The sequence below is a fragment of the Coccinella septempunctata genome, chromosome 1 (genome assembly GCF_907165205.1).
Source record: "Coccinella septempunctata chromosome 1, icCocSept1.1, whole genome shotgun sequence".
Lineage (NCBI taxonomy): Eukaryota > Metazoa > Arthropoda > Insecta > Coleoptera > Coccinellidae > Coccinella > Coccinella septempunctata.
In genome coordinates, this window is record NC_058189.1 from 11,070,560 (window position 1) to 11,095,984 (window position 25,425).

The 25,425-nt window shown below is 34.6% G+C and overlaps 2 protein-coding genes across 2 annotated transcripts in view; both read right to left on the bottom strand.

Annotated features, from left to right (window-relative positions):
• LOC123322670 overlaps positions 1 to 17,595 on the bottom strand; it is a 32,563-nt gene extending 14,968 nt beyond the window's left edge. The window contains exons 1-6 of the mRNA XM_044910648.1: positions 17,517 to 17,595; positions 13,227 to 13,426; positions 12,997 to 13,160; positions 10,714 to 11,045; positions 7,092 to 7,533; positions 816 to 1,250 (exon numbers count right to left, since the gene is read on the bottom strand). Coding sequence (XP_044766583.1) covers positions 816 to 1,250; positions 7,092 to 7,533; positions 10,714 to 11,045; positions 12,997 to 13,160; positions 13,227 to 13,426 — 1,573 coding nt within the window. The 5' untranslated portion in view covers positions 17,517 to 17,595. The remainder of the gene's footprint in view (positions 1 to 815; positions 1,251 to 7,091; positions 7,534 to 10,713; positions 11,046 to 12,996; positions 13,161 to 13,226; positions 13,427 to 17,516) is intronic.
• A 3,062-nt stretch (positions 17,596 to 20,657) lies between these two features.
• The window catches only part of LOC123322677, a 29,180-nt gene continuing 24,412 nt past the window's right edge, over positions 20,658 to 25,425 (bottom strand). Inside the window, exon 12 of the mRNA XM_044910657.1 lies at positions 20,658 to 21,125. Coding sequence (XP_044766592.1) covers positions 20,695 to 21,125 — 431 coding nt within the window. The 3' untranslated portion in view covers positions 20,658 to 20,694. The remainder of the gene's footprint in view (positions 21,126 to 25,425) is intronic.

Sequence of the window (25,425 nt, forward strand, 5' to 3'; positions counted from 1 at the left end):
AGATGGCGTTCCAGTGATGATATTCAAAGCCCTGGATGAAGACATTTTCAATAGTCTCCTAACAATATTCCGCAAGATCTGGGAACACGGAGATGTGCCACAAGACTTCAGAGACGATTTAGTTATCAACCTCTATAAAAACAAGGCGATACGTCAAATTACAACAATTACAGGGGCATCAGGGGCATATAGTTGCTTAGTGTGGCCGGTAAAATCCTCTCGAGGATTATAGCTTATCGTCTGATTCCGCTGTTAAAAAAGCTATTACCTGAATCTTAGTGCGTCAATCGAGGTACTGTGGATCTAATTTTCAAGTGCGACAGCTGCAAGAGAAGGCCTGTGAACAACAATCAAGTATCTATACTATATCGATTTAAGTAAAGCCTTTGACACGGTGAATCGGAGAGCGCTATGGAAAATCATGGGACGCCTTGGAGTACCCGAATTTTTTTATTGTCCTATCTTGAAATTTTTGATTACTTCTTAATAATAATAATAATGTCGCCTTTATTAGAAATGAAATGAATTACATTCCGAAGATGTTAAAGAGTCATGATATTGCCTTAAAATCAAGAAACGATCTTGAAATTTTTAAGAACTAGGCGATCCCTAACAATTCTGGGATTAAAACGACTGCTCAATAATTAGACCAAAAATAATTTAAAATATTATTTATCTGACATAAAAGAGTTCACATATCGATAAAAGAACTATGCCCAATTATTCTGGAATATAAGAATATGTCAGAAATTTCATTCCCTATGTGGATCCTAGAATTTTTACCAGGCTTCTCTACAAATTTCCAGAATCCATTTAAATGTACCTTTTTTTCAGACCCAAATGGAAACCATCAATGGGTATATATCCGTAGGCATTTTTGTCCATTTTCAAAGGTATCTGAGTCTTTTCAATTGGAACTATCTCAAAATGACATAAAATCTTGAATATCAATGTTTTCACTTCCATCAGTGCAAATCTCTGTCCTATACAGTTTCTTGGTCCAATACCAAATGGTATATAAGTGCAGGGAGTAATCTTTTTTTTATTTTCTGCCGAAAAACGCTCAGGGTCAAATTTGTCGGGATTCTCGAAATATTTAGGGTCACGATGTAGTCCTACAATTGATATCATCATAACTGTTCCTGGTTCCAGAGTTAGAGGCTGTTCACCGGGTTTCTCTGGTTGAATTGTATATTCTTTCGTTACCACTCTATCTGTTGTTGGAGCGAATGGCCACTTCCTCAGTGCTTCTGAAATATATCAAATGAATATTCAAGGAACATAATTCACTCATTTTTCTTTGAATTTTGGACTACTTAAACATATAAATTTTTATAGCGTTCAAAATATCTCACAGACATATACGTCATCTTCTTTGGCGGCGCGGCATATCGAAACCATCAACCGGTTTCTACTGGTATCTATTCAAAGCAAATTCGTACGAGAGCATCCCCATTATGAATTATTCCAACGACACAGATTATTTTCCTACTGATCCCCAAGTAAGTATGGTCCAGATCAACCAAGAAATTTTAACCACGTATTTTACGTCAAAAATGAGCACTATAGTCATATGAACATATGTCAAGAAATGCTTCCTCTCCGAGATACAAGTTAGAATTATAGAAAAAAATGTTTCATCGATAACTTTTAAACTGCTGAAAATATTTCTATAAAATTTGGAACATAGGTTTCTAGCATCATGGGGCACTTTTTGCTCGAAATTATTTTTTTTCGACCAGTGGCGTCCGTACTGCATCGAGACTAAATAAAAAAATGATACGCCATTGATTTTTCCAACAACTGAAATAATATTGAAATCCTCATTCCATTTGAAGCACATTCGGATCCTTGACTTTTCGTCCTACGAGGCACCGTTTCCGAGTAAAAATATAAAACACAATCTGATTCATGGAGAAATCGCTTAACTTTGATATAGTACATAATAATAATGAGACTATCTCTGTAAACGAAAAGTGTAATTACACTTTTCACCATAACAGCTTTGACAGCCACACTCCAATACGAAGTTAAAGGAGATGTTTGAAGTATGAAACATTTTGCTGAACACATAACTCACATCGACGTTGAGCAGATCCGACAGCAGCAGCTTAATTTTAACACACTAGGGTTCATTTTTGACTTAAATTGTGGTTAAAATTTCTTTACTACATCTGGACCATCCTGTATAGTCTATTCAAGAATTATTGACATCCCAGTGAGCCTTGGAACTTCAGACGCAGCTTAATATCTGATTACAAGACCTCCAATAATTTCTCCAATTTCAATCACAGAACTGGAATATACAGGGTGTTCCCTAATTGAATGTCAATATTTATGGGGGTGATTTTTGGGCCCATTTTAAGAAAAAAACTTCATATGTACATATGTCCTAAACGTCTGACCTTTTGAGATACAGGTGGTAAAGTTTTCACAAATAAATAAGCCGCGAACAACTGAATTTAAAGACTGATGAACTGTTACACGAAATAATTACAACCGCCTTGACAACAGAAATATCAAATTCTTGGCCACAGCTCACTACGATAAGTAACAATTCTTTCTTACTTGCATACATAATGTAATTTATTTCAATGTAGAGAAACGTTTTTTATTTTTATAAGCGAAAACTGTGCATCGGATTGAGAAAAATCAAGTGATCGACTTTGTTAAGAAATGATTGGGAATTTCAAAAATAATTTTTATTTCAGGAAAAATCTGTGGCGTACCATCAATGTCTGCCAAAATAGGTCAAATTACGTACGAACGCCACTGGTGGAAATTAAAAAAAAAAAGTGATACACTAAAAAATGCCTATTGATTCATAGTATATGTATGACAAGTTTCATTGAAATATCTGAAATGGTATTGTAGATATTAATAATAAAAATGATTTATTTTTGAAAACATTACCACCCTGTATCTCAAAAGGTAAGACGTTTAGGACATATGTTCATATGAAGTTTTTTTCTTAAAATGGGGCCAAAAGTCACCCCTATAAATATTGACATTCTATTGAGAAACACCCTGTATAAGTAAATATATCCTAGAAAAATAAGAAAAAATATTAGAATTTAGAGAAAATTAATCAGTATCGTTGAGTTTAATACTCAATGTCAGCTCTATACTCAATGTCAGCTTTCAAAATTGATCCCAATTCGTTCTATTCTAAATTATGTGCTATTACCAACATAAATTCAATTGTCTATAGTCACCTAAGATGTAAATAATTTTATACAATAGAAGGGTACAGATGATGAACCCAAAGAATTCTGGGAATATACAGGGTGAGTAGAATTATTTTAAAAGTAGACTCTTGAGGTCAAGATGAACTTTTTTCCTAAACCTTTTTTTCCGAGTCTGCTCGGTTTGAAAGAAACAGGCTGTTGAAAAACCATTGAAAATGTTATTTTCAGTTCTATCCCACAAACAGTTTCATCGATTGAAATGAATTTCGGAATACAGTTTTTCATATATTTGATGAATCTTTTCAGAACACAAGATATCACCCACGTCTTCCAGATTCCTCATTATGACCATAACGTACCATAAAATACCAAATATTCAAAGAACCCAACTCTTGAAACTAATATGTACGCTGCATAATGAATATTTGAACGTTTTGTGAAATAAAAGTATTCCCATATTTTCTCGTATAATGCGCCGTTTTCGAGTAATTTGAATTCAAAATAAGAAATATCTGTGATATTCAGTAAATTGGGTACTTCTGCTGACTGCAACTCATAGATACAGCATGTTATTCTGAAGGGAATTTTGTTTCTCCAGGGGTAGCATAGCGCATTATGAAAACTTAGATTTGTTATGTTGTTATGATGAATAAGACGTCTATAGGCGTTGAAAAATTACTCTTCGAAGTGGAAGTATTTTCTTGACACACTAGGCTAGTAAAAGATTTTTCTTGTAGATCTTTTGAAACAACTTCCTTTAATATATCCTCCAGTATTTTTACATGTTTGTTGAAATTGTTTTCTATTCGTTTTAAGACTAAACTGTTCGTTTTTGCAGAAGGATTACAGCATTATTTTTTATTGATTCTTCACCATGCAACTTATCAGAAGATTTTTTACTACCTTTTCTTGGCATTTGGCCCAATTTCTATTACTTTTACTATTTTTAGAACGACTGCGCCATGTTATGTTAATTAAGACTTCTATAATTTATTTATTAAATACTGTCTAATTGACTCCGTTTACCTAGATATGTTATCATATCACATAACAAGAATGGGTATACCTTTTTATCAGAGCCGAATCGGAAAAAATGGTATAGGAGAATAGTGATTCTTTTGACCTGAATAATCTACTGTTGAAATATTTTTACGAGTCAAAGACTATTCTCTCACAGCCAGCTATGATCTATTATTAATTATCTATGTTAGATAGTGTAATTCGATCATTTCTTGTCTCGTTTTGGTTTCAATAAACATACTTTTAATTCCAACATTCCGGACCTTTTTTATTCTCTTTTTAGTTCTAAAAAACGATGTAGCACTGTGAAAATCATTCTGAAGTTGGAGATAACCGAATTCTTGTTTATTATTACTGATAAGCCATAGTGAAGACATTTTTCCGTCGATGCGAATTTTACCGATTTACGGCATATGAGGAGCATACCCTTTCCTCCCCCCAACGGGAAGGTACAAAAGGAGATATCCCCCCCGGTGGTCCATTCATTCTGATTAAGATTTTGATTAATTATGATTTCGAGTATTCTGTGTTTAGTAGCGATTCTGACAGAGTCCAGAGGTAAGACAGCACTCCGTACTATTATTTAGGAACCTCAGCTTTCACCTTTATCTATCCTTCGACACAATTTGTGTTCTACTACTGTTTAATTCGAGAAAAACCCTTTTAGTTGTGTAAAGTAAACTGTTCCTATCCCACTTATAGCACTGTGATTTTCACTGGACTGATTTATTTTATATGCCTGTAAATTGTAAATCGGTGGATTCAGAGTAATGTAATATTTCCTATGGTGTTCCTATGGTGTTCCACAAAGAATGAACTTTGTGAACTCGGATTCAACTTTCACTAATTATCGCTAACATCCTATAACAAGGAACCTTGTCTTCAACTTGAAGCCACCAAGGTAGGTTTACTATTTTTTCACAAATTGAATAAGGAATTCAAAACTGATTGTAAGTTTGAAATATCGAAATGGCGTTACTTAGTGAAATCACTAAGGGAAAACCTGAGCTGACATAAAAATTTGCACCTCTAGATTGCATTACATCTACAGTTCTCTCCCCTATATATACACTGCGCAAAAAAATTAACGCACATTATGGAAATCTCAAATTTATTCTACAACTGAAGGTGTTCTCAATGATAATTATTTTTATCAGAATTATGCATGCATATGTTATCCACTTTCAACGGTTTTCTTCAATACAGATGTTTTTTCCCAGCAGGAATAAAAAAAGATGATATTATCAGATTTTGAATGTATTGGCTCCATTCTAAAATCAGTTGTTCTCGATCAATTCTAGTGATCAATAGTTTTTCTTTCGTTTGATTTTCTACACTCGATCGCTATGCAACGCGAAACACGCAATTTGACAAAAGAGGAATGTGCTCAAGCGGTAGTTTTGCGAGAAGAAGGGTGCACATACACAAGAATTGCAGAAAGGTTTGGAGTTTCCAATAGAACTGTGTCTAGAATGTTGCAGCGATTCAGGGAGACAGGTATGAATGTCCGAAGACCAGGACAGGGTAGACCACGGGTAACAACTGTCATTCAAGAACGCTACTTGAGAGTTTCTTCGTTGAGACAACGGTTTGCAACCGCTCGCCTCCTTCAAATTCAGCTTGAGCAAACTCATGAGGTGCAAATTAGCACTCAGACAATAAGAAATCGCCTCAGAGAATATGATTTAAGGGCTCGTGTCGCGGCAAGAGGCCCAGCTCTTACCCAAGCCCATCGAAGGGCGCGTTTGGATTTTGCGAGAGAGCATATCCATTGGGAAGAGGCCGATTGGGAAAGAGTTCTCTTCACAGATGAGTCTAGATTCTGCCTCTACCATTGTGATCGACGATTCCTTGTATACAGACGTCCACATGAAAGATATGCTCAGTGCAATTTCCTGAATACTACTGGTTTCGGGGGAGGATCGATTATGGTATGGGGTGAAATATCTTTGACTGCTCGCACAGACCAGTGGTCGTTGATAATGGAGCTATGAATGCTGATAAGTATATAAGGAACATTCTTGAAGAGCATGTAGTGCCATTTGCCCCATACATTGGTGAAAATTTCATTTTTATGGACCCCATGCCACACCCCATCGTGCGCGCATCGTTCAGGAGTACCTTGAAGAGGTTGAAGTCTCTCGAATGGAATGGCCAGCAAGAAGTCCAGATCTCAATCCGATTGAGCAGTTTTGGGACAACCTCAATAGAAGGCTGAGAAGTTCAGAAAATCATCCAGCTACTCTTAATGTCTTAGGAATCCAACTCGGAGAAATCTGGGAAGGATTAGATCAGAACATTTCAAAATCACTCATTTTGAGTATGAACCGTCGTTGCCGAGCTGTAATTAACGCAAGGGGTGGAAATACCAAGTATTAAATCACTTATCAGCATTTCAGTATTTTGAAAATTGTTCATTTCTCTTCTTTCACAATTTCACATAAGATTCGTTGAAATCCTGAATTTTTCTTCCATTCAATGTGTCTTGTTTCGTTCAAAACCTTCCCGAGAGAACATAAAAAATAAGTTATAAAGTCAATTTAGAGTTAACTTCCATTAAAATTGAGATTTTCAGAATGTGCGTTAATTTTTTGCGCAGTGTATTTAGAGCGGGTTTCCCAAAACTCTGATTGCTCGATCAACAATTCGACAGCCATTTAATTTCCAGAATAGAAATTCTGAAACATTGTCATTTCTGAATATATTGTAAGGATATTAATTGTGGCAATTATCAAATGGACGTACAAAAATAATAAAATGATGCACGAACGATATCCTCAATGTTTATAACCTATTGAAAACAACTCGATTAGGCTTTGTCCATCAATTGTTGATTTCCCTATCAAGCTTTGGGAAACCGATGATCAGTCGAAGAAAACTTACCGGATATGACCATATCCAAATACTCCATATTCATTATTTCCATATAAGATGGCATTTTACCATTTGAACAATTCTTATCCACCTCATCGATCAACCTTCCTTGTATATCCGGATGCGTTGCTAATTCGTAAGCAGTGTAGCATAACAAATTCGAAACTCCTTCAAAACCAGCAATGAAGAACAAAAAGGCTTGGGCAGCTATATCCGTAATACTTAAATCATGCTTGCATTCCCTTGTTTCCAGATCTTCCTCCACCACTGCGAAACCTTCCTTGTCGTCTTCGGGCTCTTTGACACAAGCTTCATACTTTTTCGATTCGAGTAGCAAGCTTAACACATCTGGTCCTTTAATATTTTTAAGTTGCCTCATTTCGATGTTGTCCTTAACAATATTGATGAAGAAAGACTGCGCTTCTGAGTCAATCAGCGGCAAACGAAAGAACTGGAAAATTAATCATCACATACCGTCTGTTCCGATATTCCTGAACAGTACTGTCAGTATTTCAGAGACGATGCCTACTGGCCCAGTCGTTCGAGTTCTATTGTTATTCGATTGCGGGCCAGTAAAACCAGCAATATCGGAACAGGCCCATAATAGTTGGGGAGCCGAAGAGGGAAATTCGGGATTTACTCGGGCGTGTCAGATTAATATAAGGGGACATACCTTGGACCCTGTAGAGTACCTCTGCCAAAAATTAGACCTGTATATAGGGAGAATTCTCTAGACTTGCCAGAATAGTAAAAAAAAAAACGATCATTGTACATACTCGAGCGTGTCAGATTGAGAATTATGTGGTTATTTACATGTTGAAAAGAATATATTCTCTTAATCTGACAATTTAAGCGTGTCGAAAATGTGTGGGAGGGGGCAAAGTTGCAAAAAAAACGTCACGTGTACATTCTCGAGCGCGGTGGCGTTTTTTCTTATTTTGAAGCTTATGGTTCAAGAATAACGAAAAAAATATAATCTGATATGTTGAAGGTCAAAGGAAATCTTTTTCGAATTCATTATAAAAGTTGTAGAGCATAACATTTTCTACAAATCTTGTCCTAAGCAATTTTTTCTACGTTCAAACGTTTTTGAGATATATGGCGATACATGCTTAAGCGAAAATTCACTCGTTGTACATTCTTAGGTTCAGTCAGAGACAACACTAAAATTTTCATGACTAATTTCGAAATTGTCATCATAAAAATATCTTGTCATTTTGGCAATTGGATGAATGTAGATCAGACTGGGATTCTACATTGACCTTGCCCTTTCGCATGTGTGGCTAAGCTCCTCGCCCTTATCGCCCTCTAACTCGAGAACGGTTGAGATTATGTGAAATTGCTTCAGACAAAAATTGTAGAATTTTTTTATCAACTACTTTAATAATGAATACAAAAACGATTAGAGGTACAGGCAGGGCAATATTCGAAAAAAAAGCATTTTTATCATCTTCAAAGTGTCAGACTAAGAAAACCTCCCCCTGATTAGTGTCAGATTAATGGGTTAACACGTCTACAACACCGAGATTAACCATCTGTATGAAAATCTGACACGCTCGAGTATGTACAAGTAACGATTTTTTTTACATTTTCAAAGGAATGCTGTGACCTTTCGTCACGTCCAAATTGTCAGTATCTTGAAAAGGTAGCTTCCTTTGGGTCCACTTAACATTTTCTCCGAAAATCTGACACGCTGGAAAAAAATTTTTTTTACCATTTTCAACTCTTCCGTACGGCTAGTCCCACCGCGCAAACTGTCAGATAAGCATGAATTCATTATCAGAGACACGTAGGGTATATACACGCTCGAGTATGTACACCTGACGATTTTTTTTACATCTTTGAGACATGAAAAAGCTTTCCCCACCGCTAAAAGTGCATACATCATAGAACCTTTTTTTCTTTCTACACTCTAATCTTCAAAATCCGCTAGGTCTCTACGACGCTCGAGTAAATGCCGATTTAGCATCGTCGGCTCCCCAACTATAAGGTACATTCCGGATTTAAATCAGCTACCAGACACATTCTGATGAATAGAAATAATGATTGTTCATTATTATAAGTGTAACGAACTATGAAAAAAGAGAAATATTTGCAGTTTCCAATTCAGGATTCCGGCATCGTTGTAAACATTCCGCACCGTTTTTATTCCTTATTCAGTTCTGAAAAACGATGTCGCACCGTATAAAACATCCTGAATTGGAAGATAACCGTGTTTTTTGTTCGCTAGCACAAATAAGTCGAAATTAAGACGACTTCATCGACGCAAGTTTCAGCGAATGTCGACAGTCGGGGCACATCTGATTTCCGCACCCACCCTGTGGGTATAAAATCAGATGTTCCTCCGCAGGTCACTTCACTTACGATTAATTACCTCGCTTACGAATATAGTGCCGTCCGCCGTCGTAACTTATCTTTCTGCCGTTGAGTTTTATTAGAAGATTTCTTTTTAGTTTCTTTTTTTCTACCATTCAGAATATAATTTTGTTTTCTTTATTTTTCACTGTATTGGGTGATCTTTCTTCTGGAAATTTACGAGTGCAAGTGGCCAAACCGAAACCATAGGTAAGACGACACTACGTTTTTTTTATATAATTGGAACTTCAGCCTTCCTTCATCCCTTACTCCCCAGTTTAAGTTCCACTCCTACTGTTGAAGCACCCCGCTGTCGTAGATACTCAGGGGGCGCAGAACGCACTTTGGAGTGGCGAAAAACTTCCTCCATCCCTTACTACCCCGGTTTAAGTTCCACTCCTACTGCGGAAGCACCCCGCTGGTGTGGATACTCAGGGGACGCAGAACGCACTTTGGAGTGGCGAAAAACTTCCTCCATCCCTTACTACCCCGGGTTAAGTTCCACTCCTACTGCTGAAGCACCCCGCTGGCGTGGATACTCAGGGGGTGAAGAACGCACCTAGGGGTGAGCTGTCGGGAATCTGTGCCGTCTTGTTTCATCCCCTAACCTAGCTGAAGTCCGATACCTGTCCGTTAAGTGTGCGTCTTAGGTTCTGGCTTGCGAACACGTCCGTAAACCCCGCATCACGTTTGAGATCGGATCCTGTTTCACTCCGTCCGTTTTGCCTGTACAGTCTTTCACTGTACGAATTTTATAATAGTGCCATTGTTTCCTTGAACGAGTCGATAAATATAATTTGTGTACGTTGATTTTAACTTTCACTGGTTGTCGCTAACACCCCAGACACCGAGGAACCTTGTCTTCGGCCTTAGCTACCAGGCTAGGTTTGCTATTTTCCCTTAAAGAATAGCTGGCGTTCGAGTACCCCGAGAAAAAGCCATTACAATGTACCTACTGTGCAGTGTCCTTTAAAAAAAGATTAAATTCTCAATATTTCCAAGACATTCTATGCTTAAACGTGGTCCAAGAATTTGGTCTTCGTTTAATTAAACGCTACATATGGCCATCAGAGATTTGAGAGGTAGATCCTGGCATAAGAATATTGTTTTCAAACATCTCAATATCTTTCTTATTGAAGGAAAATCTGATAATTACTCTAGATTTGATCATGGATTCTCCAATTCGAAGATTTGAGTCGATCAAGAAACAATGAAATAGGTAGCTGTATTACATTTCTGGGATTTTCCTAAGGGAAAATCCCATCAATCAACTTACAGAAGCAAGTTTTGGAGCCAGTTGATACATGAGTATTGTAAATTTCATCCTATATCCCGCGAAGTTTGTTCCTTTTCTCCCCATCAAATAAAAGGCATTGTCCCTAATTCTTAGAGAATCTATTTGCAGACCGTAGGCAGTATTAGCTATGGCATCATTAGTAAATCTACTCATAGCATCTTTAAATTCAACTTCTATGATTTTTTCATTGTGTTTCAAGAAATAGTCTGTAAAGCTTGTAGCATTGTCGTATACTAAATTGAACATAGCCTTCATTTTGCTGCTTGTAAATGTGGGACTCAGGGTAGATCGCATATCTTTCCATTTTTGACCTGAAATTAATAAATTCAATTCAGTTTCCTCAAGAAAATATTCATAGAGCAAGAATTTTGGTCCATCAAAATAGCTAGGGGGAGTAAGAGTATTCAAATACATGGTCGCTCGTGCAATTATTCAAGACATGTAGCCACAATTCAGAATATAGCTCGAGAAGTCAAAGAGAGCTAGCAGACGTCGTGACACTGACTAGACATTAGAGCACTTGTGCTAAGTTAGACGCTTATTATTGCTGTTCTTGTACAAAGTTGGTGTGCTTTTTTGTTCCTCCACAATGAGTATTAGACAAATTTTCTCTATCAGGCGCGTACCCAGAAAGGTGTTTTGGGGGGGGCTGAGCTATCATCCACTAAAAGAGGAAAATGTAACAACATTCATTTCTTATAACTAAAAAAAAATTATGAAGAACAAAAAAAAAAAGAATATTAAAAATTTAATTAAGATTTAAATATGTAAGAATTGACTAGTTTTTCGTTATTAAATAAAATAAAACATTAATTTCTTGTAGATATAAATCTATAAAAAGAAAAAACGAATATTAAAAAGTTTACTAGTTTTTAGTTATTGAATAAAAGTCATGAGCCAGCATTAGCAAATCTGGTCACAACCATTTCTGTATCAATGACACTCTAGTAATTTATATGCATTAGACCTAATCCATTCGAGCAGTTTTCTGCCATAGTGCTTCTGAGCCACTTCTTAAGTCTCCTTAACCCATTAGCGCCGAAATAAATTTTTTCCATTTTTTATCAAAATGTCTCAATGTTTTGGGAAAAAAAGATAAATAGAGCCACTTACTCTGGCCTCCAGGAAAATGCCTAGCCGACTGACTACCGAGCATAAAAACATTCGCGATCGCCTTTTTCTTATTCGATTTTGACCAAAAAGCGCTAGAGAACGGAGCTGTATTTTGCGATACCATACGGTATCCGTAGGCGCTAATGGGTTAAGAAAGAAAAACTGCGCTCTGCTTCTTCAGGTGTTGGTACAGGAAGTAAACAAACTATTTGAAGTAATATGTACAAATTTGGGTAAAAATCTTCGCAACATTTATCAAGTTCTGATGAAGGACAGGATTCGGGATCATTCGGTGTTGAAGTGATCCACTTTTTTTCGATCTTTTTAATTCACTGGAGTGAAGACCCTTGTCAATGTCTTGTTCATTAATATAACAAGATATTTCTTGATCTGTTTCACTGTCGGAAAGATAATTCAACGTTGCTGGCTGGAATAATGCATTGCAGCGAAAAAACTTTTTTGATAAGTGAGGAATATTTGGATGCCAATTCATTCACCCCGATGGCTTTAGAGAATTTTCCACCACTTATCCTTATCCTGAAAGAAGCACTAGATGACAGCACGCACAAAATACTTGCGAATTACATTGACATTCAATAGATGGCTCAATGGCTGTATGAGGGTTCCTTCGTATAAACAGTTGAAAAATTCTGCAACAATGAATTCGTTGAGATTACAACGTCCGAACAGAAAATTGGCAGTTGAAATATTGGAAACTCTTACTTTTTTAGTGTCCAACAATTTCTCAAAGTTTGGAAAAAGCATGCCCAACAAAACGTGAGCGTAAAGGATGCGTAAGAAATGCTATCGAGCGGCCAAAAAAAAAAACTATTAATCTCTCCTCACCAAAATTAAAGTTATAATCGGAAAATTTCAGTGAAAGGCGGAATAAGGATTATAGACACAACTCTAAATATCTACAGAAACAAAACAAAATTCCTCCATCAACATGTTGAATAGGGGTTGAAGAAGGAATTGAAGATGCGGATGTGTCAAGAATGATATCCACGAAACGATTCAGCCGATACAGCTACATTACTATACCAACCTCGTCCAAACAAATTTTTTTTAGATGGTACAATCTCTGTATTTCTGTATTTTAATCGTAACAAACGTTATTTAAAGCTGAGTGGTGGATTTAATTTTTACCTTTCATAGCAATCAGATTCTTGGAGAACAAATCGCCTGCAGTTTCCGGTACAAAAGCTCGACGATTTTGGAAGTGGTCGAAATCCTTTACACATAGTTGCTTGATAAGTTCAGGTGTTCTCAAGAATAGAATAGGTTTGGTGAATTGATATAAACCATAATATCTGAAATATGAGGGAAACTTATTCGTTTTTTGTGAAGGGGTTTGGGAGTTTTATAGAAAACCTCACCTGTCATTTGGGAAAATATCATAGATACGGAAAAATTGTTCGAGAAAACTCTCGAAACCGAGAAGAACCCATAGGTTTTCTCCAAAAAGGGGTATTAATTTAGATGTCTTCACATTTCTGTCCTTCCAGTAACTAAGTGGTTTTATGACTAAAATGTAGATCAGCGCGACCACACATGTCACTAGAACACTCGACAACATCTGAAATAATGAGAAACGATTAAAAATTGTGGATTTTCATCAAGTATAAAATAATCACAATCGATTAATTATAATGTATAACGATAATGTAATTGCCAACTTCCCACATCGGTTAATCCTTGAATTATGTTAGCTTCTCTACATGCACCACAAAACACATGATAGAATGATAGATGATGAAGTGGCAATAGTAGGTTCAAAGCGGCTCATTTAATGTGGGATGGTTACAGTCAAGTAATGTCATTACACATTATATCATTTTTGATGACCGTGTAAAGGCTTAAAAGTAATGATGTTTCAGTTATTATCATTAATATTTACAATTTTTGATATGTTTCATGTTATTTATTTGTTTTACTCAACGATGAATGACATAGTTGATTTCAAAACTGAATTTCAATGTCGCAATTTTAAGGGAAAGAAGATGACACATGTTAGTCGAAAAAGTGGCGAACATAATTGACTTTAACCACAAATCATCATTATCGGATCAAAATTCGGAAAAAACGAACATTTTTTTAAAATTCCATAGAGGTACGAGCTGTATTACAATGATGAGGTCGAATAAGTGCGAAATCGGATATTCCAATGCTCCTTTTCTTATAGATATCGATTGAAATTTATTCTGGGAGGATTCTGCATCTCTTCATAAACTTTTTAGGGTTTTCACTCCCAATCTCTGAAACAAAATCAATTAAAAATGAAATCAACGATTTGCTCCTGCGTAAATTCTTGCACTAATTTGTCAGGAGCAAATTAACTAGAAAAAATTGTTGACTGACAATGAACTCAAAATAAATAACGTTGAAATAATTGAAAATATGTGGAATTCAGGCAAACTTCTAATATCTCCATTATATCATCAATAGTCAATTTCGAATTTTCATATATGGTTCTATCATTAATCAATTTTGTTCTCACTATTTCAAGTGTTTCATCAACTGGAACATTTGGAAAAAGATTTACTACATCAAAACTTACTAAGATGTCTGTTGCATTTAAATTAGAATTTCTTAATTTTTCAAGAAAGTGTTGAGTATTTTTCAAAAAACTAGTTGATTTTCCTGTTAATGGGTTCAAAAATTGTAATATATATTTAGCAAAATTTTGACAGGGGGATCCGAGTGAACTTACTATTGGTCTCAAAGGAATAAGAGGTTTATGTATTTTAGGTAGGCCGTATAAATGTGGGGGTTTGCTATAAGATGGTGTGATAAATTTCTCTTGAGCATATGTGAATTTTTATTCCAATCATCAAGTAAGTGTCAAAAGAGGTATCATTAAAACACTTTATGATAGAGCTAATTTAATTTCATCTACACCCGAAATTAGAAATAATGAAGTTGACTTCATTAAACATTTTCTTAGGGATAATCAATACCCGAAAAATTTTATTGAAAAAACAATATTAAATTTAGAGAGAAAAATGACTAACCAAAATCTTAATAATGATCAGGAACAACCAAAAAACCGTCAAGAACAACCAAATTTGTTGAATGTAATTCCTTATGTTAATGGCCTTTCAGAAAAAATAAGAAGAATCGGTTCGAAGTTCAACATAAGAACTGTTTTTAAAACGCAAAATGATTTAAGATCTATATTAACAAAAACTAAACCTTTGAACGAAAAACAAAAATCAAAAAATTGTTTTTACAACATACCCTGTATTTGTGGTAAAACTTATACAGGTGAAACGTCCAGACCTCTAGAAATAAGAAAACGCGAACATAAAAATAATATTGAAAATAGAGAAATTAATCGATCACAAATCGCAGATCACATTTGTTCTAATACGGGAGACCACATGATGGATTGGGACAACACTAAAATTTTAATGATGGAACCAGACCATTTTAAACGAAAATTAAAGAGTCTACGTGTATTCTATTAGATAAAGATAATAATTTGGCAAATTGTTCGGTAGGAATAGATCATATTTGGATCAATTTACTAAAGAAGGAACTGTCATCCGGTAATTTCAAAATTAAATGAATCAACGTTTCTATGCAGTCTCTGTTTCTGTGTGTTGACAATTAATGTCAAACAAAAGCCACAATTCAGAAGATTTTCAAAAAGAGATTTTTCGTCTGATGAAGGAGTCTGATATAGACTCCGAAACGTTACAACTTAGAATTATTTCAACGTTATTTATTTTGAGTTCATTGTCAGGCAACAATTTTTTCTAGTTAATTTGCTCCTGACAAATTAGTGCAAGAATTTACGCAGGAGCAAATCGTTGATTTCATTTTTAATTGATTTTGTTTCAGAGATTGGGAGTGAAAACCCTAAAAAGTTTATGAAGAGATCCTTTTCTTATGTATTCATAATGCATCATGTGGATACATGCAACCATAGGGATAGTTAAATTTTGTTCGTTGCTAGGATAGATAGAAGTTCCTAGTGCACATTGCTCATTATCACAAGAATTATTAAGTTGGTGTATGTCGGTGTCACTTCGTAACAATAAATTCAAAAAGTTAAGCAATAAATAGAGTTTATCAAAGTATGTTAAATATTTCAGAATGAAACCAACTATCTATCAAAGTTCTAGGTATCGGTAATTTGCTGTAAGTGCGGCTTTTGGAGAATATACATTGCGAATGCAATAATTATATGGTCCTATTTACAGTTACACCCATGAAACAGTTTCATGGATAAAACAATAAAAAAGGCCTCTATCTGTATCTGTCTCCCATCAGCGGAATCTATTATTCCATGTGAATTCGTTAATGATTTCTGTACGTTTCTTCTAAGATCTAGTGCTCGAAGGAGACGTTTGACAGCTTTCTATTGTTACCCATCGCGATATCATAAAGTTTTATTAAAACTGCTACTGAGGATGAAGTGATAAAATTACTTTTTTCAGCTTCTGTAAGCCATTTTTGTGACCAATTTGAAATGCTTTCAAATCTGTAGAAACCCTTTTTTTCAAAATTGTTCCAGAATTTATGGATTAAGCTTAAAATATTTCACAATAGATGATACAAAAAATATATTTTTCTCTGTTGAATTGTATTATTTTTTTTCACAATAATAAATTTCGCTACACTACGTTGTTTTTATACTTATATGCCACGGTCGGAATTGTTAAAAAATAAATTGAATTAATGCGCTTTTTCAGGTGTAATTTGATATTCATGAAATAAACCAGAATCACTAATGGATATGTATATAAAGCCTACGAAAGATGTTTTTTGTTAAATAACTCTGAACTCTGAACTCTATTTTCATCATCAAATATGGTGAATTGGTCGTTTTGTGAAAGCCTGTATTGTATGTACATCTATTTGAAAAAAAAAATGTACCTAAATATACGAAATATGTCATTGCTCTCAGTATACAGAGCAGTAAATTCGACCAAATAAAGTAAGCACCGATATTTCAATTGTTTCGACTTTTAAAATGCAACTAATGATGAGGTCTTACAAAAAACAACTTATAAAAACCCATTTATCCGTAACCGTGCTATAAAATATGCAACTTGGTGTAGCAGAAAACGATATTTTTACGTTTTTTAGTATATCTTTTTCTCCTTTTTATTGAGAAGCCCTATTAATTCTGGCATTGTTTAATGAATTTCATATACAAATTATGTTGACTTTGGAATTAACATTCTTGCTCCAGCTGGAAGAACGAAAGTATAAAGAAAACTAGGGATGACGACAAAAACTCTTGATGGCGTTTTGTGTTTCACCTGTTAGCATATGCAAAATATATGTATTTGCTTTATTATTTTCGCTGTGGGAGCTCATCTTGTATAATTTGTAAACCGAAATGTTTTTAATAATACTCGTTTATTTTTGAAAGAGTTTGAGTGTATAGTGTCTCGAAATCTCTCATATTTTTAAAATAGTATTTGTCGAAATTATTACTGAACATATCTACCGTTCATATGCCATTGGATTCGAGTACTCATTTCTTGCTATATTAGTTTAGCATTTCAATGAAAATACAGACAATATTTTCCATAATTTTATTATATGTTCTGGAAATCTTTTCGAAGTTAATGAAAGGACGAATTTAGAATTCATTATTTTTTTCGATTTCTTCGTTGACAAAAAATATAAAAAATACCAGAAAGTTATCCTACCTTAATTTCAATAATTATTGATGTTATATCAATGTTTGGATGTTCGTATCAATGGTACAAAAAAAAACCACTTAGTGTCATCCGTGAATGAACTGAAAATGGCAAAATATAGTGTTTAGTATATATCCAAAAGGTTGAATTATTACGTTCCTTCATTTCGACTAGTTATCTAGCTACCATATATCAATAAATTTGCAGAATTCAAGGTGCTTTGAAAAACAACATCGTGTCGCGCAAACTGAAAAGAGTGCTCATTAGAGAGAGCTGCAGAATATACTTCAACTACTTGCCTCTACCATTAAGAAGAGGAACAAATGATATAAAATCCAAAAAACTACTGAAGTATGAACCATTAGAAAAGAAGAATTCATAAATTCAAAAAAATTATACCAATTTGTAAACATTTTATTATGAAATAAATGGTGCCATCATTATTATAGGACATATAATAGTGAATATATCCTGTCCAACAGACAAAGTATCATCTACATATTACTTTATTGTAACATTAAAAATTATTCTTGGCTTGTTTGGTCATATGAATTATCACCTGTGATCTGTGAGTATATAAAATGAACACTTTTATCCTGGTTTTCGTGATTAATTTCTACCCACAATATTTCGAAATAGAAATTTGTGTATCACAATATTTTTCTTCATAAATTGATAATTTACTGTAATAAGTTATATACGAGTCTTAATGTTTTGAAAGAAGCTCCTCTAGCTTGTAAGGTTCTGAGCTAGAGTGCGTACAAGAGCATTTATAAAACAGAAATTTACAAACATTTGAGATGACGCAACACCTAAAGAAGAGCTAGGTCTCTTTCATTTCAAGAATCTCTTAACCATGAGTACAATGGAATACATTTAATCAATCTATGACAGACTTAGGAATAATACATTTGAATTACAGAAAAAAGTTCGAATGGTAAGAATGAAATTGTTCCATATGTGTGAAAGTACCCAGCACTTTTCAATTTGATAAAAAATTTTGTGACTTTAAATTTTCCACTGAAATCTCACTTTTATTCTGAAAAATAAAGATTCCGGAAAAAGTTAGATCAGCACTATTGTGTTACATTTGTGTACTGTTTAATAACAGTTTTCTGTTTTATAATTGGGAGACGCGAAATTTGAATTATATTTCTTGTACCTATTGAATTTCAATCGACTTTGTTGAGACCAGAAAACAAACATCCTGAGGTACAAGACGAAAGTATGGTTTTGTTTTGTTACCAGGATGTTATTTTTCATCTGAACATTTTTTTGAACCAATTGATATCTACCAATGAAACACGCTGTTGGATGTCCTATATATTAAATTTCAAATTATGGACAACAAATAGAGCTTCCACTAGATAAAGTATATGGTGGTCTGTTATACGTCAAAGGGGTTATTTCTGTTCAATACGTTGATTTAAATCAATAAACTTAGTTGAATTTTTACAATTCGTATCAGAAATTAATATGAACCAATATTCAATTTACCATTCAGTTACTTACATATTATTTACAGAATTTTCAGAACCCCAATTAAAAAAAAACTTCACTGAGGTATACAAGACCTGTTATGTTGTTATGTTGATTTCAAGACTTGTATGTTAGCCGGTCAGTATAGTTTCTTTATAATTCCTTTGTAATTTGGTCTCTTTATGACACAATAAACAAATTGATTAATGAATGAACAAAATACTAACAGGAGGTTTCATAATAAAACTTTGACTTTCCAAACAACAATTTGACAGTGAAGAGAAGAGAAGAGAGAGAGAGAGAGAAGAGAAAGATCTATTGGTGATTACACAAAAGTACATTGTTCACACAAGTCATGAAAAGTTAACAGATGAATTCTAAAAAAGTTATATAAAATCAACATCGTGCAGAGTCCGATTATAAAATTCGTCAATGGAATAAAAAATATTTACCGACAACATTTACTCGATACCCAAAACGAAATCAATAAAACCTTTTAGCAATTGAAAATATTTGATAATTTCCCCTAAATGGGCCCTTCATGCAAGGGATGCTTCCTGCATACAATAATTTACGTGGATGAACAGTTCTCAATTGACTTGCTGTAAAATGTTCATTGCACATTGTGTAGTCAGTAGTGTTTGCAGGACTTCACGCCTTGAAAATTGTATCCACTTCGTAGCACTGAAAATAAAAAGCAATGAATGACCGAGTCACATTTTCCTTGGTAAAATTCGTTTTATTTGATCACAGTTCTTCACCATGCAATAATTTTCGAACGATATTCGACAAAAGTTTCAATAATCATCAACTAGAACGAGCTTGATAAAGCAAAAGGCTGAAGTCTCACAAAATTTCATATGCTTCTGCGAATGTCCCTCGAATTAATATTTTAACCAGTTTTAGGACCTTAACACGTTGACTGTCCCATGAATCACATATGATACATAAAAATTTTCGCCAGGAGTCCATGAGTCGTATGTGATTCATTGATTCATTTGACGTTCAAGATAAATATGGTTATTTTTCATGAACGCTGCAGTTTGATCGGTTCATATGGGCTTAACGTTTTGTAGAAATATGTTTTGATAACCTCAATCATAATTAATCATACGTGATTCAAGAAACGACAGCATCAAGCCTTCCATTGGACTTGAAGATTTTGAACAAGAAGACTTCCTTAAAAGGCTGCACAATTAATTTTTCATAGAATATATATTTCATCACTCAAAAGTAACCCTTTTCTTTCGATAAATGTGTTGGACGTGGGGGGTGAAAAAAAAATTAGAATGGGGACAGTCAACGTGTTAAAGACACATCTGAAACACAGATGACGCTCACATCACTTCAGTCGCTTCGTTTCCTATCTTTTTACTCTATAATCTTTGCATTCGACCTTATTTGATTTTTCCTTTTATCTTTAAATTGCAAGGTAACTTTAATGAATTTCGATATAAATACAATTTACCGAGATGTTCCAAACTTATGACTTACCAAAGTATGGACTAAACGAATAAAAGAACCTATCTTCTATAATAGGCATTGTAGAGGGTCTTATAGCCCTATTATCGAAATTTTTCACACAAGTATTGAATTTGGATGTATGGAAAAGGAAATGGATAACAATTCTGGAAACAAGTTTTTTCAGGCAAATTATAATGTTGTATGTCACAAGTAAATTATTTAGGTATCATAATTTCATAAATCATTATCTTCTTTTTAATCCAACATAAAGTCCATCCTCAGGAATGATATTGAACGCATTCTTGCTAATTTTAACAGGAATTTGAGTTTTCTCAACAGGAATCAGCTCGAAATGTCGAAGCAGGTAAAAGAGGAGAGCCTTAATTTCCATCAGAGCAAATCTTGAGCCAATACAATTCCTTGGACCCACTCCAAAGGGAATATAAGTATATGGGTCGATTTTATGTCTGTTTTCTGGAGAAAATCGCTCAGGGTCAAATTTTTCTGGGTTTGGGTAATATTTCGGGTCTGAGTGTATCCCTAAAATGGGGATAAGTATTAAAGTTCCTTCTTCGAGTGTCACTGGTTTTTCGCCGGGAAGTTCAGGTTCAATCGTGTATTCTCTTGTAACGATCCTGTCTGTTATTATTCCGTTAGGCCATTTTCTTAAGATCTCTGAAAAATAAATTCGTATCTATCAGTATCATTCAATTTGAAATAAAGAACCTTCAAAAAAACTAAGTACTCCTTCCGAAGTATTTTTGGATAAATATTTGAAAGAAATCTTCCATAGATAGAAAAAAAATTTCCTTCAAACCGAATAAGTTATTGTTTATTGTTTATTGTTGTTTATTCTTGTTAATCAGGACACATACAGGTAATTAAATACCGAAAAAATGGTCACAATTTAGATAAAAAAAACAATAGAAGTATGTACCTTAAAAAAAAATGCTGGAGAATTAAAATTAGGTACGTATTCAATATAAAAAGAAAAAACCACCACAACAGTACACATCATCAGTTATCTATTCAGTACCATCTTGTTGAAAAAATGATAATTAAGAATTGGAACATCTACCCCTTAATTTGAAAGTTCTACTACGCCACTAAATTTGAAAATTTTGAATTCAACGACTCAACGTATAAATTTGAAAAATTTAGTGGAGACAATGAGTCGTATGCATAAAGAAGAGTATTTGCTTTTACTATAATACTATCTTTGTCAGTTGCTTATAAAATGTATAATTCCTTTTCAATAAACTGAAGTGAAAGCATTTACTACTTCTTTATGCATATGGCCCAATTGCTTCACAATATCTTTCCTCCGCTTTCTCTGAAAGATTAGTAAACCGACTATGACTATATCTGAAAAACTCTTGTTGAACTTATCAGAAAATGATAACAGAATATACGGGTCTATTTGAAGGTGAGGCTTTTTTTTTCAACAGAAGGTAGAACTGGTCAAAATGAAGCGTTTCACAAAAAATCACCTATACAAAACTTTCAAAATGACAAAGTTCGAAAAAATTGAAAATGGTTACTGAAATAGATCCTAAAACGACCCTAGACCGTTCGTTAGCAGTGGGAAAAAACTTATCTCCTGATTCGACCATGTGGTTTCGTTTAGGATATTGGCTCATTCGATATTTACGTGATAATAAAATGGAAACTTAGGTTTGCCGAATTGTTCTCATTATTTTTTAGTAACTTACACGATTTTAGGAAATGGCTCATTTCGGTACCAACTGACAGAAGAGATTTAGGACACAAGTGTAAAAAATAGAATAATACTTCAATATCTCACGAATAAGATTCGTCTAAATTATTCACGAATTTTTTTGGCATCACAATCTTCTTTTTCGAACATTCCAACAATCGTCGTAAAAATGGGATGAAATGGGGAAACATCATTGCATAGCACTTTTTCAATATAACTTACATAAGCACTTTCAAGAAGCTGCCTCGATTATCTAAAATTTTTTTTCACCCTAAATTGCACGATACAACAATTATGATTCTCTCAAAAGTGACCTGATGCATCTAATCCGATGAATTTGGTACTGAACTATTATTCATTGTCCAGCCAAATGTTTTGTTTCGTTTTTGCGATGCCAGAGTCACCTTTCACAGTCCCGTACTTGAAATTCAATGAAATTTTGTCGAACTTCTAGGGGTTGTATCTCAGCCATCTTGGATATTTTATATAGAAAATTTTTGGTTAAACGAGTTATTTTGATGAGTTCTACCTTCTGTAAAAAGAAGCCTCACCTTTGAAAACTTCCTGTATATTATCATGTCAAAGTATTTAAGAGAAACAACGATAAATATGAGCCAGTTGTGATAAAATACTGAGACTTTTACGTATAGAACGGACAGCAGAGCGCTTATTTAAAACCCAAAAATGATGTGACGAGCGTCATAACCTCATATTTTCGTACTATATATATATATGCCGGTTCAGAACGTCTTCCGACGTTGTCCGACGCCCTGCCTCCATCTTCTTCTATCTTCCCAGTCCAGTTCTTGCAAGTTTCTTGTGCTCATAGCTTTAACGACGCCCTGTTTCCAACTGGTCTTTGGTCTTCCTCTCTTCCTACGTTCTGCGGGCTGCCAGTTCATTACTTGCTTTGGGAGTCTCGTTTCTGACATACGTTGTATGTGGCCGTACCATATCAGCTGTCTCTTCTCGATGTCATCCATTAGGGTTCCTTCAACACCCATCATTTCTTTAACGGTCTCATTTCTGATTCTTTCCCTCCTTGATATCCTGAGCGATCTTCTCATTGCGTCCATTTCAACTGCTTCCAATTTTCTCTTATATTTTTCAGTTAGTCTCCAATTCTCTGACCCATACAATAGACTGCTTTTCACTAAGGTTTCATAAATGTTGAACTTTCTTCTTTTAGTTATATTTTTATTCCATAATATGCCGTTGAGACAGGATATTGCCTTTTTTGCTGTGGTTATTCTTCTCTCTATTTCATGATTGTCCGTTCCGGTCGAGTCAAAAATAACTCCCAGATAGTTGTAGTTCTGGCAGTGTGTTATTATTTTTCCATCATTCATCGTGAGATCACTTGCTTCTCCGCCGACACACAGATACTTGGTTTTTTGAATGTTGACCTTCAAACCCCAAATCTCGTACTCTTCAATTAGTTTGCGTACCATATATTCCATATCTTCCTTATCATTGGATATTATTGCCTGATCATCGGCAAACTGCAGGGTATAGAGGGTTGTGTTGTTAAGTTCTATTCCCATGCCATGAACTTTTCTTTTCCATTGTTTCAAGGCCGCTGCCACATATACTTTGAACAATGTCTGTGATATACAACAACCCTGCCTCAAACCTTTAGTGACAGTGAATTCATCAGTAACATATCTTCCTATTTTTATGCACGATTTTATACCATTGTATAGATTCTGTAGAGCTGTAATCAGAGTGTGGTTGATGTTTGTGCTTTTCAGTACTTCCCAAAGTTTTTCTGTTGGAATTGTATCGTAGGCTTGGTGTAAATCTACGAATGTAATGTGTACTTCTCTGTTAGTTCCTGTTTTCTTCTCAATAATCTGCTTGAGGCAGAATATATTATCATTACATGTTCTTCCTGCACGAAATCCACTTTGCTCTTCTTCCTCCTCATCCTTAAATTCTTCCTCTATTAGATCTCGTAATACTTTTCCGTACAGTCTACTGAATGTGCTAGTTACTGATAGTCCTCTGTAGTTTTCGCATCGTTTTCTATCACCTTTCTTATATATGGATGTTATATAGGCCGATTTCCATTGCTCAGGTACAGGATGTCCATTAATGCATAAGTTGAATATATATGTTATCATTCTGAATAACTTCTCTGTTCCATTCTTAAGGAGTTCAGTGTATATGCCTTCAGGTCCACAAGCTCTCCCATTTTTCAAACCTTTGATGGCCTTTTTGACCATATCCTCCGTGATTTCAATCGTTTCACCCTGTATAGATATTTCTTCAGGGGTTGATCTGCTCAAATATTCCTGTCTGTCCTCGGTCAGCAACCTTTTATAGTGATTTACCCAAGCTTCAGTCTTTATTACCTGCAGAGGGGCTTTTTCTTTATGTGATGTTCGAACCGACTTTAAAAATCTCCAAGCTTCCGCATTTTTCCGTCCTCCAATGTAAGCATTGACATCATTACATTTTTTATCCCAAAGCTGATTTTTTTCTTTTTGTATTAATTTTCTTGCCTCACGTTTTATTATCCTGTACTGTTCGAGATCATTAGGGTTTTTTGTTGTTAACCATTTCAGATATAAGTCTTTCTTTAGTTTTACTAAATCGGCAATTTTTTCATTCCACTTTACTTTCGTACTATACAGTGTGGAATGTGTCGAATTTCCATGGCCAACCGAGTTCTTTCATAAAAGTGAATGGAGTATATGTTATTCTGTTAATCTTAATCGGATACATGGTGAGTCTTTGAATTGTACAACTATTTCAATAGTAGATTTTTTTCTTATACCATTTTTTTCAATTCGACCCTGATAAATAGATATACTTTGCCATTTTGAGTTCCCATAATGAGCTGTACCATCCCCCTGGAAAAACAAACAAAATTACCTTCCGAATAACTAGCTAAATTTGTGACACTATACGCACCAGAGGATATTTTAAAAACAGTTGCATTCGTTCAAACTACCAAATTTTTCGCAATTCCCAGATATTTTTATTTTTGAATATCAAATTACTCGAAAACGGCACATTATACGAGAAAATATGAGGAATACTTCTACAAAACGTTCAAATATTCATTAAATAGCGTCCAAATGAGTTCCAAGGGTTGAGTTCTTTGAATTTTTGGTATTTTCATGGTACGTAATGATCATAATGAGAAAACTGGAAGACGTGGGTGATATCTTGTGTTCGAAAAACATTCATCATATACATAAATGAAAAATTCCGGAATTAATTTCGTTCGATAAAACCGTTAGTGAGAAAAAT